Source organism: Dermochelys coriacea, chromosome 1 (genome assembly GCF_009764565.3).
Source record: "Dermochelys coriacea isolate rDerCor1 chromosome 1, rDerCor1.pri.v4, whole genome shotgun sequence".
Taxonomy (NCBI): Eukaryota; Metazoa; Chordata; order Testudines; family Dermochelyidae; genus Dermochelys; species Dermochelys coriacea.
The window spans coordinates 136,445,530-136,465,535 of NC_050068.2; the positions used below are offsets into that span (position 1 = coordinate 136,445,530).

At 39.9% G+C, this 20,006-nt stretch overlaps 1 protein-coding gene across 7 annotated transcripts; it reads right to left on the reverse strand.

Moving 5' to 3' along the window:
- Positions 1-208: 208 nt before the first annotated feature.
- Positions 209-18,446, reverse strand: PIGA (phosphatidylinositol glycan anchor biosynthesis class A). Of its 7 annotated transcripts, XM_038402335.2 has the most exons (7): positions 17,824-17,956; positions 15,693-16,100; positions 15,316-15,470; positions 11,855-11,987; positions 8,040-8,172; positions 6,552-6,758; positions 209-4,239 (listed from the first exon to the last, which is right to left on the reverse strand). In XM_038402335.2, the coding sequence occupies exons 2-7, from the start codon at positions 16,028-16,030 to the stop codon at positions 3,976-3,978; spliced, it is 1,230 nt and encodes a 409-aa protein (XP_038258263.1). In that variant the 5' UTR covers positions 16,031-16,100; positions 17,824-17,956; the 3' UTR covers positions 209-3,975. The 7 variants fall into 7 exon arrangements, with proteins under 7 accessions (XP_038258263.1, XP_038258221.1, XP_038258236.1 ...); XM_038402293.2 differs by lacking the exon at positions 17,824-17,956 and adding an exon at positions 18,337-18,446 and having other exon boundaries at positions 15,316-16,100; XM_038402308.2 differs by lacking the exon at positions 17,824-17,956 and adding an exon at positions 18,341-18,410 and having other exon boundaries at positions 15,316-16,100.
- Between the last annotated feature and the right edge of the window lie 1,560 nt (positions 18,447-20,006).

Genomic DNA, 20,006 nt, shown 5'->3' on the forward strand with positions numbered 1-20,006 from the left:
CTCCGACTGGTTTTTGAATATTATGATTCCTGATGTGTTCTATGCTTAGTGTATAGCATTTTTCCCCCTTTGAAATTCTGCTGTTCTATTTAAGGCAGGGGGGATATTTAGTAAAGCTGGCAAGTCAGTAGTTTTTGGGGACAAACTTAAATCCTTAGAAGTCCAGGCATGGATGAAAGATGAAACAGTAACCAAACAGATCAATAAATACCAAAAGGAAAATAAATTTATATTAAAATTATACAGAATGCCTTAACCACAAAAATGATTAAACATTACAATTTGATATACCTTTATGGATCTATCCAGACCCTTAAAAAGCATTTGAATATCATACAATAAGAAGGCAGTCATACTTCACTTGATACTTGTTCTGATTTTAACAGGAGGTTATTTTACGTTATCAACATGCTGTAATGTTTGTTCAGTGGCTGTACAGAGTGTCTAGGCACAAGAGGCAAGGTCTCACATGCTATAGAATGCAAATCAATTTAAGATTTCCACCATCTTTGAAATAAGGAAGTAGGTCAAACCACTCAAGTTTTCAAGATGACCCGCTCCATCAAGAGGGAAATGTCTTCTGTAATCTTTAATTCAAAAGGTCTGTTTCAGACTTTGCTCTATTTAAGACACATTATTTCTTCAGTTGGTTTGATTCACTGTTTGGTAACACTTCATGGATGTTATTTGTGAAAGTGGAAAACACATTTCACAATTGTATCTTCAGATTTTTTTTTAAAAAGTATGATTTGTTTACTATTATACTACATTTACCCATGAACTCTGCATGGCTTTCTGTACTTTGTTCCTCAAGTATTCCATGCCTCCGTCAGTCCCACAAATATGCTATTCAATAGCTCTCTACCTCCTCTCCTTTTCCCATTTTTCCCCCACTGCTGTCTTCTGAATCACTCACTGACTGTGAAAGGAGTGACACTAACCTGACCACTTTACTCATCTAACTTGTATACTTGTCCAGTGCAGGTACTCCCTAGGAAAGGTACCGTGACCAGATAAATGGCTTGGTAAGGGACTTAAAAAGGAGGCTTTGGTTAAAGGAGTGGAACCAGGAGGGGTGGGGAGGGTGTCTCTCTGAATGGGGCTCCTATGACTGGTATAGCATGGAGCCAACCCCCATTTCTTATAGCTCACCTTAACCCTCATTCGGGCTAGGGGGAAGAGATGGTAAAGTCCCACCAATGGGCTGACTGGGGGTCCTGGATGGGGAAAAAAAAAAAGGGAGCGGAGCTAGAGGAAGTCCCTGGGTAGATAGTGAATGAATATGGGGTTATCTGCACTGTACACTTTTATCTGCTGGGTAGTCACAGACATCTAATAATAGTTGTAGCCTAATTAAAACCATATCAAGTGTCTCTTGTCCCTCTTTCAGCATAGCTCGACAATGACTTCATCCTGCCCACTTTTACTCATCTAATTTGCACACCGCAATTTTAGGCTCCAGATCTGCAAACACTTACGTATATGAGTAACTTTACGTAGGAGAGTAATCCTACTGAGTTCAGTGGAACTATTCATGGATACATTGACAGGGTCAAGGTGTCAAGTGTTTGAAAAGAGGAAATGAGCAGAGGGATCTATGGATATAAAACTATAGAGCAAACGAAGGATATTATAAACTACACTGTTTGAGATACAGTACATCTGTAGTTAAGCCAGTCAGATTAAACTTCATTTGCAACACACCAAAACCCTTTTCTTTTATATGTTATTTACCATAGAAAGTTCTATTTACAATGCTAGAATAGTAAGCAGCAGCATCAGTGTAGTAGGTTTCCATATATGTTGCTAGTGTTTGGGTATGCATATTATAACTAAAGATGCTTTACTGCAAGGTACAGAAGATTTAGGTAACCTGTAAAATTATACAAGACTATGAGAAGGCCTTATTGTATTAGTCAGAAGAGTGTAATACTCTGGCACAAGAAAGAATATTATATGTAGTTCTCCTTCTACTCCACATTTGAGTTCGGTACGCTTTACATAAGTTCCATTATACTTTCAGCAATCAAAACAGAAAAGTTCCAAAAGAAAATTGAAATCAACATAACATTTCAAAACTACTTATTGTAAAATTAAGCTGAAATTTCAGTGATTTTTTAGAAATTCTGTTTACAAAAAATAATGCACCAGATTTTAAAAATTATGAAATTCTCAGTGAAGTGTTACCTACAAATCTACCCACTATATCAAGCTCTATTAGTACTACTATATTTAATCTCTACTTTTTTCTTAACATTTAAAAAAAATGTTCAAATGTATACTATGTTTACTGTATGTTAAATATCTAGAGCTGAGCATTTTTTCTAACAGAAGAAACTAAATCTTAGACTTTGTAAACAGTGTGTCTCTCATAATCACATCAGTGCTTTATTAAAATACTGTTAAACAGATTTAGTAAAATAATAAAAATAATGTTATCACCTTTGCACCCCAACACAGCAAAATAAACTTAAATTTTACAAGATGTTTGTACAAAACATTGACTGGTTGCATGTTTTAAGTTATCCTGCAAAGTTCTGAAAACATAACCTTGCATATTGCACATCCAGAATACAGTTACATGATTGGGCGTTTCATTGTGCACCGATTCGTTAAACCCTTTCAGTTTAAAGCAATGGAAGAGCAAGACATTAATCCAGTGCATACAACAAATAACATCTTGTGAGAGTGGCTTTACAGGAATGTGAAATATCATCTCTTCTCATCTTATGTGTTCAAAGTTGTTTTTCTGATTGATATAGGTGTAGACTACTTAGATTAGGGCTATAGAACCAACAACTGCAAGGGACCACATTTCTCACCTCACAGGGAGTGTGCAAATCTATTGGCCAGATCCATTAACTTTTTCCAGAAAAAAAGACTTAACTTGCTGGATTCATTTAAGAATATCTTTGGTGCAGGCTAGGTGGCATGACAACTGTTTAACATTTTCTCTTTTGAAGATGAAGTCAAATACAACTGATGTCATAAATGAAAAACATTGGTAGTCTTTGTCTAGCCCTTAGTGGACGTTTATCTACATCTCTCACAAAAACAGATGTTACCATACATTTTGGCACGGTCTACTGGAGAAGTTGGCAGGCCTGAGCTATTCTTGGAAACTTGTGCCTTTGCATTATGCTGGTTTCTAAAAATAATATAATTCCCTCACTTCCACTTTAAAAAGGAAGTAAAAAAAGTACTTTAAAAAAAACAAAACGTTACGTTTACATGTAAGAATGAAATAGGCAGTATTTAGCATTTCCTAAAATATCAAAAAAAATTCTATAATGGGGTTTTGATAGATCAGAGAGATACTGATCACATTTAGGCAGAACATTGAAGAACCCTTTCAAAATTAGTTTTGTGCAGCCAGAAGTGTCTGTCTAAGGGACACAGTTGGTTGGACAAGAGCTGGCTAGCAGTACGTCAAATGTTGAAAGTCTACATGGTAATGTGCTTGTTTTTATAGAAGTGATTTCACATATCACTTTTTGATGGATTTGGGTAGGTATTTTTATTTTGCCAAATCTTCTCAGGTCTCCAATAAATCAATACAAATATCTGGAGTTGGCAAAAAACCATCTAAAGCTAGTTAATTTTGTGTTTTGGCACCCTGGGTGCCATGACAAACCCATGCTTATTCTCTGTGTAATACACTAGTAGCAGATGAAATCTAGTATTCTTGTCACTCTGAAGGTAGTTTTACACCTGAGCTGTGCATATTGCCACTTTCCTCCCTACTTTAAGTAAGTGCAAAAGAACTATGTCCATAAACTGCATATGTTTAAGTCTTTCCCCACAACTAATTGGCACAATCCTAACTTGAGGTAGCACATTTTACCAAGTTTCTTTCTGACAATTTAGGAAAGCTTTTAAGAGTTTAAAAACAATGTCTCTTTGTGGAATTAATTCTATCAGCAAATACTAAAACCTTTTAGAGAGCAATGCCCTTCCTCCCCACTTAAAACATTTTTAACAATCTGGAATCTCTTCTTTCTCGCTTCCTTTTTTACTAGGAAAATACTGTTGAGTCCATGCTCCACTAGGACCTGTGGCATTTACTGCAACATCAATAATAGAATCTGGAGTCATCCATCTCAGAAATACCAGGAAAAGGAAGCTTAATACAGCAAAAAGAGCAAAAATACACCCAGTCACTGAGCCACAGCGAGATATTAGTCTGTCAAGCCGCTTGTCCATTGGTAATACCACTTCATCTGCAACTCTGTCATACACCTGAAAGGAGGGGAATGAGGAAAGTTAAATTTTGCAGAGTCATCTTTATGATGTACTATCTCTGACGATTAGGCAAAACTGTGTTTTACTACATATTGCACATAATAATGATCCTCTTCCGAACTTAGATGGGAATGTCCAACAAAAAAATAGTTTTACATATAAAAGACTGTCTAGTTTTTTTTTTTTTTTTTTTTTTTTAAAAAGAAGAAGATCAATGAGAATAACCAAAGAGGTGGAAAAACTTCCATGGGAAGACAGATTTTTAAAGACTGGAACATTATTGTGTGTAACTTGATAATAAATGGTACAGAGGAGAGAAAGGCTGAATAGTAATGCATGATCTCTCGTAATACAAAAACAAGGGGATAGTCAAACAGAAAGGCAGCAATTTTAAAACTGATGAAAAGGAAATACTTTTTCTAACTTAAACTAGCTTGCAGAACTCATCACCACAAGAGATCACTAAGGGCAAGAGCTTAGTGGGATTCAAAAAGAATCAGATACTTCGCTATTTAACAAGGATTTCCAGTTAGAAAAAACTTTCCATGAAAATCCAGACAAACTCTATTCACTCACTCTTCAAAATGATGATAAATAATGAACAGATTATTACTTTCCCTGCCCACAAAAATGTGTGGGAATGCTGAACACTGCGAGTCTGTTTTATCAGAAATTCTATTTTTCTTTATGAAAGGAAGTAAGAAGCTCTTTTGCTATACTTATATTAAAGGTAATGGGGGTGTGCGTGTGTGTGTAGATGTAAAATTAGAAGCCTACACACACACACACACACACACCCCCACCCCACCACAGGAACAAACCATAGTGATTTAACTACCTAATTTGCAGCAGAAAGACTCTTTGTTCATCAATGCAAATCAGGTAGGGCTGTCTAAATTCTAATCTTTGTACCTGCAGCTAGTGAGTAAGTAGGAATGGGGGGCATGCTATAGCTTTCTTGATAAAAAATAAGTTTGTAAGAGTTACTAATACAATAATAGAATAGGCTTGAAAATATACAAGTGACTTAACTTTCTTTGTAATGAGTACTATTATTCAAAACTGCTGTTTAAAGAATGGTGCTATACTAAAAGGGCAGCACTATAAATACCTACACCATACAGATAATGGAAGTTTTCAAACAGCCCAAAAGCCATGTCTTTGAAAACCTGATGCAACTATCATGTGCCACTTATTTCAGAGAGAAAGTGAAGTTAGTTCTGCAAAGAACCAGAATTGTTTCATGGTTGAAAAAAAGGGACTCTTCTACTCATTCCAACATTTTCCTAGTTTGTTTAGAATAGAGTTTCTTTTAGCTCATCTCTAAAAACTAAACCAAACTAGCCTCTGTAATTTTTTTTTAAAGGTTCTTCCATATGCAACAACAGTGAACCAACATAACACGTGTGAAGAGTAATGCTGACATCAACAGCAATACTGGAGCAATGTGCAATAAGAATGTTTCAGCACGACAAGGTATTCTTAAAGCGCAAGTTAAAACATTCAAAACAAAGTTTAAAAAGAAATGGTTAGAGAAATACAATTCACAATCTTATGGTTGTGTTTGTTTTTTTAAATATCATTACTCTATAGGACACTGATAAAACCAAGCTGACAAAAAGTTGCATGTTATTTTATTTCTTGCTAAACCCTTAGAGGCCAAAATCAATTTTTCTAGAAGTGTCAGCTAGAGGTGTTCGCTGCAACAAGTTATAACTGTCATCTGTAACAGGTAAAGTTTGTCACTAATGTAAAAAAAGTACTAACATGTAAAGTACAGTTCTAAGTGGCTGTGAAAACATGACAACTTCTTATCAACATATCCTTAACTTGTGTGTGTTCAATTGTATCTGAAGACGTTAAGATCTTATTTTAGTTGCTAAGTTTTACTTCTGTTAGTCTGGCACAGCCAACAGACAGACAGATTCTATTCCTTCTTGTGCATCAGACTTGTTCAGTACCTTTTCCAATTCAAAGGTCAAGCAGTTACATGTACACAAACCAACTGAAGACAATGGGGTTGCACAGATGTAACTGAGGACATTATCGGCACTTCTGGATTTTTATTGATGGTAATGGTGCATGACAAGGAAAGAATCCAGTTTGATTTTCTAGTGGTAGTACGAATTTACAGGGCTAGTAATTGGAGGAGAAAATATTCACATTTTATTTGTTAAACCAAGCACATTTGATATGGATAGCACTGAAATAATACACAGACTCTCACAACACTACCTGTGGACAGTCACTTTTCAGAGTAAAAAAAAAAAAAAAAAAAAAATCACACTTCAAGACAGAGGTCTACCTACTTTTGCAGTTCTCTCTGCAACGTTTCTCCATGTATAGAATGTCTTTACTTTGTTATGGATAGTTTCTGGCCTTGGTAGTGTTCCTGACCTGAGCTGGGCAACAGCTTTTTCCAGACCATCACACAGAGATTTCACTGAGGGCTCACATAAGATGATAAGATTTTCTGGTAGCACCTCAGGGATTCCACCAACTCTTGTACTCACCACCTTTGGAGACAACAAAACAATTCAGCAGCATACACACTGTATAACATAACTCACTAAAATGCAGTTATACTTGCAATAAGGCAAAATTGCTCAACAAGAGTACTTTAGATCAAAACAAAGGATCCAACCTTGCAGGTGCCTTCCAGGAACAACATTAAATGACTTCAAAAAGAGTTTCATCTGCATGACAACTGTAGGTCTGGGCCCTAGAAGTGGTGTTAGTGCAATAGCTTAGCTGTGGGATGTTCAGAATCAATATTTGGATATCAAATACAGAAGCAGAAAGGACTATGCACAACAGAATTTTTCAAAGAAGGAAATTATGTTTCCTAAAGGTGCCTGTCACAATACTCAAACGATTATGTATTATCAGGCTTGGACTCTCTCCCCACTACCTCTTTCGTGCCCCCCTCAGCCCGACCATCCCCAAGGGTAAAAGGCCAGTAGGCTAATTTGGGGTGAGGGGGGTGTTTTATCTCCCACACAGTTTCGAGCTTCTGTGTTACTAACATTTACAAGAACATAATATATTTGAAAGTTTTGGAATACTAATTTTAAACAAAAAAAAACGTTTTTTTTGGTTTTTTTTAAAAAGGTGACAGCATTGACTCTGCTCTGTTGCTATTTTAACCCTTACAGCACTAACATGGATTCATAATACTCACAAAAGTATACAAGCCAGCAAGGGATTCCACCAAGAATATCCCAGTCTTTAATCTCTTTTCCTCTTTCCTCCTTATGTGAAATCTCTACATAGAGTAAATACTTCCTCAGCTGACTTAAGAAATGGATGTCAGTTCTTGAGTCAGCCAAAGAACAGTGATAAGAACAATGGCTCTCTCACAGCTATGTGAATTAACCAAAGGTCAGTCATATTCAAACATTTTTCTTCAAATACCTATTGCTGATGAAAGGTAGAGGCAAAGGTCTAGCAGATGTAGTTGTCCATGGACAGAGAGTTAACTGGCCAAAAACAGTTCCAAAAAAAATATACAGAACAGCATTTTGAAGAGGCAGCTTGGTTAGTTCAGAGAACAGGGAGTTAGGAGGCCTGTATGCTATTCCCAATTCTGTATGAACTTCCTCTGGGAGCGAAGCAAATCAGTTAACCTCTCTTTGTCTCAGTTTCCAGAGGATGCGTAAATGTGGATTAATATTTGCCCACCTTGGTAGACTGCTTATAGATCCTCCGATGAAATGCACTGTTATAAGCATATATTATGAAAATAAGCATTGTAAAAATATGTATGCATGCATTCTATACAGCAAAGATTCTATTACCTGTAAACCACAACTGGCTGCTTCCACAATTGCCATACAGAAGGCTTCAGTGAGAGAAGTATTGAGAAAAATGTGTCCCTGGACCAAGACATTTCTAACATCCTGGTGTTCCAAAGCCCCTAAAAGACGCACTCTGGCCATTGTTAAAGAAAAAGATAAACACTGGTTTCACATACTGTAATAATGCTACAAAACATTACACAATATTTTGGAACATACAGTTTACAGCATATACATAGTACTGTATTAAAGCAGCGTGGACACTATCTTATTCCAATTCTTTAAACTTTGGTTAAAAAATTAAGCCTCCATATTTAGCTTGAAAAGAAAAACCAAACTGTTTGAAAAACTGAGTTTTTATGGCAATTGCCTTTAAAATATTTCTACCATGTTTTCTAGGTTAAGAAGCAAAGATTGTGTTATTTGGTTAATATTCTAAATTTACCACTCTCCCATGTTCAAACAAGTGCAGCAAACAGGGAAGTTCTGCCGGGAGAGTGTGAGGCTCTCTTTCTAGGTATGTTTCTACATTCAATAGCATGATGACCAGCAATGGAAAAGTGGCTGTGACCTGCAACAGATGTGCCATGTTTTCTTTCCTGCCAGAAGCAAGAAAGACTTTGTCTGAGGTGGAAGTTAGTGGTTGTGCTGGAAGTTAAGATACATGGTTTGAAAGAATAGGTATTGACACTGCATATCTGAGAGGCTGCGTACCTGGACAATCAGACTCTGAAAGCATCACCATCCCAGGTTCAAGAAGGATCTGGTGACCAAGGAACCAGAAAGAGTGGAAACCAGACAGTATTGGCAGCTCGTAACCACAAGAGGGCAAAAGAACAAAGTGGCATTCTACATAGCTGGAGGAAAAAGAAGATGGACAGACCGTGATCAATCAAGCAAGGACCACAAGGAATTCCATACAGCTAGAAATAGCCAATCATAACCAGATTCTTCGCATGGACATGGTAAAAAAAAGTGTGTCTGAAGATCCAGCAAGTAAAATGGAATGGAGAGCATACAGGACATACCTGAGAATGGCTGCTCATCCCAACCCATAAGAAAATCCCCCATGTTCGCAAAGAAGACAGATGATCTTTGTCAGGTATTCTGTGCTACAGAATGGAAAGAACATTCCGCAAGAGACAGGCAGACAACAGGATGGTGTGCAGTCTTCCCAGAGCCAAGACACAAGATGTGACTTCAAGATTAGATATGTTTCTGCAGTTGATAGGCAAGACTCCACTAGCAATGGTGCATATCTATGCTAATTATACTGCTTCATGTGACAACTCAGATTGTAAATGACTTTAGAGAACTTAGAAAGGTGCCGAAGATGAGGAAGGAAGTCCTCTGAGTGAAGGAAGACAGCAAACAAAAAATTCTGGAAGCAAATCACTGGCTAGATAAGTGGCATAAAGTACAGGATTTTGGTTTTGTGGAAGCTGGATCACCTTCTATGGGGAGAGGGAGCCATGCAATCTGGATGGTCGCTATCTTCTAGGAGACTGGCTGGCTAGACTAGTCAGGAAGGTGTTAAAACTGATAACTAAAAGGTAGGGTGAAAAGGGAGAACAAATGACAACTCATTTAGCACAAAATCAAGATGTCAAGATTAAAACTGATCCAAGTAAATGCAGAGAAGAATTAAAATCATTACCTATACATGAATGCTAGGAACTTAGGTAATAAGCAAGAGGAATTGGAAGTTATCATTTATGAGCATGAAGTTGACTTAGTTGGTATTACTGAAACCTGGTAGGAAGAGCTACATGATTGAAATGTTAAAATCCCTAGTTATAATGTATTCAGGAAAGATCATGTGGGCAAGAGAGGAGGGAGGATTTTTCTTCCTAAAATATATGTTCTACACTGCTACCGGACCTGATGCAGGAATTAATTCAGGGAAAGTTCAATGGCCTGTGTTATGCAGAAAGCCAGAAGACATGACTCACAATAGACCTTTCTAGGCATTATAAAAGAAAAATCTATGAGACTATAAAAATTGTGTCCCACATTAAATGCAAAACAGGAAATATTTTGGAAATATTTTTCTGAAAGTTATAAAAATCACACTAAAGAAATCAAAATGGCTTCTTCTGGGTAATTATCAGATAGATATTTGAAGTCTGTCATACGTAACAGGGATATACACATCTCTAGTAAGAGTATTTAGGAAAGCATGTCCTGCACATGTACAGTAGATTTAAAAAGAGAAACAAAATACCTATCGCTGTTCCATATCTGTTGGCCAAACAGTAACTTTTGAACACAATATCTAATCAATTCCAAAATTTCAGGGAATGTTCTAGGCATCAATGGGAAGAACCCTTTAGATCTGGTGTGGTGGGGGGAGAATAGGAAAACCGAAGGGAGACATGCTGACACCCTGAATTATTTCTCCCTCAGAAAGAAAAGAAATAATAAAGGGGGGAGGGAGGGCACTCACGGAACCCCTGGCATGGGAATGGTGGACCCAGGTAGGAGGTTTCAGAGTAGCAGCCGTGTTAGTCTGTATTCGCAAAAAGAAAAGGAGTACTTGTGGCACCTTAGAGACTAACAAATTTATTAGAGCATAAGCTTTCGTGAGCTACAGCTCACTTCATCGGATGCATTTGGTGGAAAAATGCAGGTAGGAGGGCGCACAGAGCCCCAGCCATGAGGGAAGCTGTGCCAGGTTGTAAGGAGTCCCCTGCCATGAGGGGGAGAAGAAGTTGAAGGGAGGCCCTGAAAGAGGGGCATGGATGGTGGCACACAGGGAGCTGTGGGGAGAGGGTTGGAGGAATAAACGGAGCCTCTGTGGGTTCAGCTCACTGCACACCCAGAAACAATGAACTGTGCAACCCTCTAGTGTAGTTTTCACATAGAGAGAGGGGCTTTTTTTTAAACACACTAAACTTTTGGCTGCAAAATGAAAAGATATATTTAGTTTTTCGAGTGTGTAAATTTGAATATACCAAAACATCAATCGTGAATGCAGTGTAAATAATTAAGTAGAAAACAATATCTTAATTCAGTGAGGATTTCATTTCTGTTTGTTTTATAAAAGGACACAGATAGAAAAACAATTTCAGGGATTTTTGCACTATTGTTTGGTATTATATGCAGAAACAATGAACCAGCAACCCATATTGTTGTCTAATAGAAAAACAAGCTCCCCTCGCTCCCCCCCAAAAAGGAGCCAACTCACACCAATATTTGCTATGAAAACAGATCCTACTTCTATTAATTTATAGTTTTATTACAATAGCGCCAATCAGGGACACACTGTGTTTGTATGTACAATGCCAAGCAGACAGTCACTGCTCCATAGAGCCTACAATCAAAAGTATAAATGAGAGAACAGGTGGATACACAGATGGGGGAAAGTGGGTTTCAATGAAGTCACACAAATGAGGCTCATTCTTGTCAGTTGCCAGCTTGTGCAGATCAAGGAGTGACTGGTTCACATTCTTTTCCAGGTAAACCAGTATTGGTCAGCTTGATAAGCAGCAGTCACAGCAAACCAGCTGCCTAACCACTGACACCTTACTGCACTGTATAATACTGCTTGTGATGGCTAGGACTCTAACATGCTGATCATGCAACTGGATTTGTGTGGACAGATCTTTATGCCTGTGCAGAGTCCCACTGAACTCACTGGGGCTTGGCACAGATCTGCCTGCACAAACCAACCTGCAGAATCAGGGCGTAAGTTGGCAAAAGCCTGCTTATTCCCTTGTTTTATCTGTGTCTCAATCCACTTCCCTCCACCCCCTCATTGTTTCACCATATTCCTTTTTAGATTTACATTGTAACCACAAACACACAGAACAAACCTGTCATGTAGTTGGTATCTTTCCCGTACCTCTTCCAAAACGATTCGCTTTGGTCCTTCTCCTCCAACTAAGAAATGTAAATCTGGATATTTCTGACAAAGTTCAGGAATTATACCACTAAGCAAATCTATACCTAAAAATACAACATGTAGAGCAGTTATTATTGTGTTTATGTGTTTAGAGCTTATCTTTCTGATTCCATCCATTCCTATAACACTATTCACATGTGTAAAATCAGAGGTCTCTGAAAGATGGTTGCTATTCACTGGCTATTAAAATATCAAAACTGATGAACTAGCAGAATGCAAGAGTGTAAGAAGTGTTTAAATTACACAGCCTCTTTGTTTCGCACTTAAAAAAAAAAGACATTCCTTCTCAAAGCAGATTTAAAAAAAAAATCTAAAGCAAATGTAGGGCCTCAAACAAAACTGGCATTATTTTAAGCATATAACCATTTTCAACTTTACATAAAATTACTGCAGAAGGCATCAAAACTCCAAGTGCCACAACTGAGATGCTCATACAGCTAAAAAGCAAATGACAAAGACTCAATCCTGCAACTCTAGTCACATGAGTAGACCCACGAAGCCAATCTGTGAGATTGTCACTACAGTTCCAACCTCTTTTACCAATAAAGGGACCCTAAAAGCCCCAGTTCTGGTCAGATGAGAACTCCCTCGGTGCAGAAACTGAAGAGGGCAGCTGCAGGCTTTCCTCTGAGGACCCCCTGGCAAGTCCTAGTATAAAGGTGGATGGCTGGAGACAGGAAGGGCATATCACGGGTAGGACCTAAGCATGCAATTTTGTGGAGATTCTGGATAGCCCAGGATATGACCGAACTGAACTAGTTTATAAAGTAATTACTGGACCCCAAATCAACTAGCAAAAAAAACCCCAAAAGCAGAAATAAAGAATGAAACTAAAACTACAGTTTTATTATTCTAATGTTTTAATTAACATTGAGTTAAAATTGGTCATAGGGATATGATATTTTAAAAAAGACTCAGTACTTAAATGTAGAGATAGATGATTTACATTAAAACAGTCCAAATTGTATGCCCTACATTTGTGATCTGATGAGTCACGCCTCTATGAAGCCATGGTGAGGGTGAGGCCAAACTAGTTCAGAGGCACAGGAAATCCACATGAACATCCCTGGCTTCCCAAAGATCCCCCAGATTTAGCTAACGGCTCTGTACCATTTTCTGCAAGGGAGGGGAACAAATCCTGGTAAGGTGGCAATGGAGGAACTTCAGGAGGGAATCCTTATAGAGCAAATCTCCACAAGTCCCTTCCACAACAGGTTTGCTTTTGTTGTTATTTTTTAAAGAGAAAGAAAAGAACTACGCCATTAACATCACACTGAATGCTTGTGATGGCCATATTGTTTTAATGGCTAGAATAGTGCCTCATATTGTTCCTTCCCCCACCTTCCAACAGAAAAAATTCATGGTAGCAGTAAAAATATTTATGAATTCCATGCATCCGATGAAGCGAGCAGTAGCTCACGAAAGCTTATGCTCAAATAAATTTGTTAGTCTCTAAGGTGCCACAAGTCCTCCTTTTCTTTTTGCGGATACAGACTAACACGGCTGCTACCCTGAAACCTGTTATTAAGACAATATTTTTCATTTATTTTCATTTAACTATTTTTAGTTATGTATGTATATTAGCCTAACTTAGTATGTTGTATGTATATTAGTCTAAATGATAAAAAGTGAGTGATCCAAATATTAAGAGTTACTCAGCAACACTACTGGTATTCCAATATCTTGTATTTTATATAGCCTTTGTAAAACCTGAACTAAAAATTTAGAACCTTTAGATTTATTATAATATCAAGACATTTCTTCCTTTTTTTCTACAATTATAATAAACAAAAGCAATTGAAAACAAAGACCTATGATAAACATTAAAATAGTGTTGAAGAGGAGAAATTAAGGGCATACTGTCAAATAAAAATTATGTAGTAAACAGATTTCTTTACCTCTGTGACCAGCCGCACCTAGGCTTATGGAAAGGGGAAAAAAAATGACAATTTTCACAGTTTATGTCAGTGATGCTCAGACCTCAGTGGTTCAGGAACCAAATTAGCAAACAACATTACTCAAAAGAGTTAATGTGAATTCATTGTTTCTTTTACTACAGTAATATATATTTATATTTAAACAGTATGACAGGCAAATTATTTAGTTTTATATATATTATTCTCGCAGCAAAATGACTGACCATTATTATTTTTATCAACTACAATTGGTTAACAACATAGTAAAAGCATCCTAATTGGTTAATAATTAAGTCACACAGTGTTTTAATATCATGTGCTGCAAAGAACTGCAAGAGACACATCAAAAAGCCACTTACAGCTTGTGAGCCTCAGTCTGAGCAACACTTATTTATATTCTTTGTTTACTTCTTCATTTCTACCTACTCGGGCAATGAAAATCAAATGAGTCAATTTTCACTTATTAAACAGCTTCACTTTCAGATTTTTAAGATTACAATGCTTATTTGCTTAAATATCAGCTCATTGCTACAATTAAAGAGGAAAAAGTGGAAACTTTTTTTTTTTTAACTGGTCAGGACTTGTTATAGGAGTGGGACCTAAGTAGTTTCATACATACAGTTATTTATTTTTCTATTTAAAAAGGGACATTGTCAGGATAAACACACATTTACTATGTGCAGGACAGCACTGTGCCTGTCAGGAGCTCCACTGACTTCAATGGGGTTCTGTGTGAGTGCAGCAAGGTGCTCATTTCCACTGACTGTAGAAATGGGACCTTACTGTAGAGTCTGTACAAGACCAAAATTTAAATAAATCTGACCAAAGTATACACATATTCAAAATCTAAGACCAGAGAATTAAAAAAAAAAACAACAAAAAAAAAAAACATGAAACAGTGGACATAGGTTTAATTTTTCTTTTAACAAAAACATTCCCCTGTACCAGCCTCCCACAGAAGTTTGTCTTGGCTGGATTTGCTGTGGGGAGGCATGGAGACAGACAGTGAACAGAGATGTTGAAAGCCCAGTCTCGAGGTCTTAAAGGCCCCAGACCTCCCCTGTGGAACTGTGTGGGTCTTTGGGGCTCACTACATAGGTCACTCCCAGGGGACTGGAGACAAGCTGGTGGCATAGCGCAGACCCTGTGACTCCATGACAGCTGCTGAGTACCCTGTCGCTTGGTGACTCACAGGATTGGCTGTTCAGGGCCAGCTTCTGTTCCAATGAAGTCAATAAGAATTAAGCCCCTTAGGATCAGGCCCTTAGACTTAATACATGGAAGTGGAAAGAGGAAAATGAGTGAAACAACTGTTTCAGATTAAACGCATTTTCAATTGGTCACAGATATGGAGTCTGTATTCAGTTGCTTAAACACTGAACATTTCTTACCACCCATTTAAAAAAAATGAGAAAAAAATTATTTGAAAAGCAACTTACAGTTTGGACCTCATTACCTTTTCTGTAAACAAGCCTGCTGACAACAACAACTGTTATCGTACTATCATCCCTCCTACTTGGGTCTGGAGTGAAGTCGGTGGGATCAACAGCATTAGGGATGACAGATACGATCTCAGGATTCAGTGCTGCTCTTAGTACAGTGTTTTCCTTGCTAGTGTAAGAGACACAAACGATGTGGTTTGTATCACACAGTGAAACAGTTAGAAGTTTGTTTGTAAGCACCGAACTGACATCAGCAAATCCAAAGAGAGAATGGTCTGTAAAAACTGTCTGTAGTCCCATTGTCTTGGCATGGAAAAGTGCATCATGAGCCATGGAAGAAAATGAACTATGGGAATGGACTATGGTGACTCTCTCCCGCACAAATATGTACCTGAGCAGAGGCAGACTGTGGAAGAGCGTTGTTGCTGTAGACTGATTGTACATGACCTTCAAAGGTAAGTAATAAACTTTCAGACCATTGGCGAGGTAACGAATGCCTTTTCGGTTTCCATAAGCATGGGTGACAATTATAACTTTGTGCCCTCTTTCAATCAAGCAATGTGACAGCTGGTAGATGTGACTTTCCACTCCTCCCATATTTGGATAAAAAAAATCAGACACCATGCATATACTATGTGTTCGAATTCCAGTTGCTAGGGCTTTTACACAGTTAATGGAGGAAGCTGAAGAGAGAGTGTGTCCATGGCCTCCTATTCTTCTGCAAGCCATACTTAGAAAAAGTTCAGAAATCAGTCCCTCTGGTAGCCAGCCAGTTTGTAGATTTGGACCTGCTCATTACCTAAGATGGTGAAAAAAAAATATTTATTGACAAATAAGCAAAGAAGCAGGGCTTAAGACTGTCACTTCTACAAGGAGCTTCATGCTACAGCAATATAAGCATTTTAGTTTCCGCAGGGCTGGTGCTAGCTTTTGGGGAGCACTATGCCATCCACCTATAATAGAACTCACCCTCCTTCCCAGCCACATCCTACCTTTGGTAACTACCTCCCTCATGAATTTGTGAGGCTCCATGGCCTTTTGTGATTCTGTCTCCTCATCCCATGGACCATCAAGCAAGAAGCTAGAGGTGTTCTTTGGCTCTGAGTGGCAGGAAGACAGAACCTCTGATCTCTTCTGCAGTTTTCTGTGACCGAACAGGACATTGGATAGGGAATTGGGGATGATACCAGGCTGATGGGCCACTTACATAGTTACCACAAAACTCTGCTTAGCAATAAAAGCTCAAGAACTATATGCAATATTGTAGTACTGAATTACCATGTCATACCAACAGAGCACTTACCAATGTGCCTTAGACACTGTTAATAAAAGACCAATAAAAGTGTTTAATTTTATAAAAGCCACTATTACAGTAACAACATGTTCCACATTCTTTTAAGCAATAATACATCTTATAAAATGTATATTGGCCTTTCATTAACATAATGCTAGTGAGTATAGTACAGTATATTATATACTAGTATATATTTTACACACATAGTTACAGTCCTATTAAGAGAAGAGGATCATTATCACACCATCTTAAAGTAAAAACTCCAAAGACTCAGACTTGTCTGTTCATCTCATGTCTTGGCATTCACTCTTTACACTTTGTATTAAGAAGAGTTCCCCCCGCTCTTGTAAGCATATAGTGATGCATCCGATGAAGTGAGCTGTAGCTCACGAAAGCTTATGCTCTAATAAATTTGTTAGTCTCTAAGGTGCCACAAGTACTGCTTTTCTTTTTGCGAATACAGACTAACACAGCTGCTACTCTGAAACCTGTTATCTTTTCTGTACATCAACAGTTTTTAAGCTCTTTAAGCCAGGACTTAATTATTGTAAAATACCATAGACTTTTTTTTCCACAGTGCAGGGATAATTACTATGATGACCATAAAAATTCTGGTCAGTTTTCTGAGTTTCTGACCCACATATTCATATCATTGGCTCCAGTCATGTAAAGGAGTCCATGCTCATGTTACTCATTAACTTCACAGGGACTCCATACAGGTGTCCACACGCGCAGATTCCTTTGCAGGACTAAGGCTATATTTTGTACAGTCATAGGTTCTGTTTTTGCATAACAATTTAAAAAAAAAATCCAACCAACATCATATGATTTTACTACATCTATAAAACAAAGTGAGGCAACTCCTATCTAAAACAGTTTTGAAGGCCACACAGGACCACTTGATCATCCAGTTCAGTGGTTCTCAAATTGTGGTCCACAGGGTAAGTCTAAGATTTCCAAAGGGGTCTGCACCTCCCTTTAAACATTTTTAGGGGTCCACAAATGAAAAAAGGCTGAAAACCACCGATCTAGTCTGGACTACTGTATCTCACAGACCACAAAACTTAATACAGCTATACCTGCATCATGCCCAGTAAATTGTTTTGTTTACTAAAGTACATCTTCCAGACACAGGGTCCAGGGCTTGGTTTACAAATGCTGCACTTTCAATACGTGTATGCAGCGTCGTGGCAGACACGTCAGTCCCTGGTCCAACGAAAGACATTACCTCACCCGCCTTGTACTTTCCTCCCAGCAAAACCGCACAGGCTCGGGCCTTCCCGCACAGTGCTCACAAAACCAGGGGGCATCCAGCCCCCGCCCTCCTCTGCAACTTCGGAGCCCATGACTCGCTAACGGGAAGTGACCTTGAGCCTCTACCGCAGGGTAAGAAAATTCACCCCATTCAGAGGCTCTGCAGGACGGAAGCCTCCCGTGGCGCTGCGAACACCGTTGCACAGGCAGCAGCCGGCAGCTGCGACGCGCCTCTATGGGACCGGCGGGGGGAGGCTGGAACCCGGCTGCGCTTGGCGCCACACTTACGACGCTACCCCGGGGAGAGACAAGCCCCCCTGCGCGGGGCTGCGGCGCGCGGCCAGGGGACGGGGCTGCCACACAAGGGCCCGGAGGGGGCGGGGGGGTCCTCAGCCGCCGCCGCCGCTTGACCGGCCGGGTGGGGGTGGGGGGGGGAGAGCCGCGGCCAGCCCCCGCCCAAAGGAGGGAGGGGGACAGAGTCACTCACGTACCTGCCGCCGGCCGGGCCCGCCCATTTCCGAGAAGGAGGGCGCGGCAGCCGCTCGCGCTCCCTCCCGTCGCCTAGACAACGGCCCCGCCCCCGCTGCTTCCCGGGGCGCCCCGCCTCAGCGCCCGAGCAGCCAACCAACGCAGCGGGCAGCTTCAAGTCACGCGGGGCAGAGCAGCCAATCGGAAGCCTCGGTTCCGTTCGGCCCTGGAACGCTGAGAGGGGGCGGGCCGGCCGTTCTGAGGCGCTGAGCGCCTGGTCTTCCCTTTAACCCCTTCCTCGCGCTAGCGCTGGGGTTCCTCGTGCGAACGCGGGAACACTCACCCCCCCGGCCTGCGCCCGCGGGGGGGAGGGGGTCTGTGTGTGTTTGCGGGGTCCTGTGATCTGCCCCGGGTTTCTGAACCGGCAGCTGGGTGCCTCTTCAAGCTTTTCTCTACAGCCGGGAGGGCTAGAAGCTTACTCGTCGAGACAGCTGGGAGTCTCACACACTCGCCTGACTCCGGGAGCTGGGGCTCTAAGAATCGCACCATGAATGGCAAGACTCGTGCTAAAATCCCAAGGGATGCCAAACTAATGTGTGTTTCTGACGTCCCACAGCACTCGCCTTGGAATCGGCTGCTACCAACCAGTCCACACCGCTACTGCCACCACCACCACCCATTGGCAAGGATCGCTACTGCTCCTTGCCCCAAGAGTGCTGACCTGTGGAGTCCCTCAGGGCTCAGTCCTGTTCTTCAAATATTTATGTGCAAATCTTTGATAGAGGTCCCTTCCAACCCTGATATTCTATGACACAGGCTGCAATGCCCCTATGCCTCTTACCTGCAGATATCTGTATCCTACCGCAGAAGACACCATTGGGTCACAGATAGCATAGTGCTTGGCTGAATGAAAACTAGCTGTCTTCAATTCAGTATCGGGGGGGGGGGGTAGCCGTCTTAGTCTGTATCCACAAAAAAACCAAGGAGTCTGGTGGCACCTTAAAGACTCTGTTCGTCTTTAAGGTGTGACAGGACTCCTTGTTGTTTAAATTCAGGAAAGAGCAAAGTAATGCCAGTAAAAGGAGGTAATCACTTAAAGGTTCTATTCAGCATCAACACCTCATCAGATCTCCGGCCTTGTTGTTATGCAGCCTTGGGATCATGCTGATCCTGGAGAATCACCAGTTATCAAGAAAACTCCAAATCCTTTTAAGATGTTGATTGGTCACAGTAGTTTATATGTTTGTCACTTGTTGTCTGGAGTACTGCAGTTCTTTCTATCTCAGCCTGAGAAAATTCACAATGACCCCTGGGCAACACCAGATCCAAAAGATGCCACTCGGGTTTGACCCTGAGTTACAAAACCTTCAGTGGGATATGCCCACATTCTCTCAGAGACATCTTTTTATTCAGGAGCCTGCCTTAGCAGCTATGATCTTTGGGCCCGCAATACTTTCTCACAGGTTTCAGAGTAGCAGCCATGTTAGTCTGTATCCGCAAAAAGAACAGGAGTCCTTATGACAGGTTTCAGAGTAGCAGCCGTGTTAGTCTGTACTGCTTTTCTTTTTAGGAGTACTTGTGGCACCTTAGAGACTAACAAATTTATTAGAACATAAGCTTTCGTGGCCAACAGCCCACTTCATCGGATGCATAGAATGGAACATATAGTAAGAAAATATATATATATAC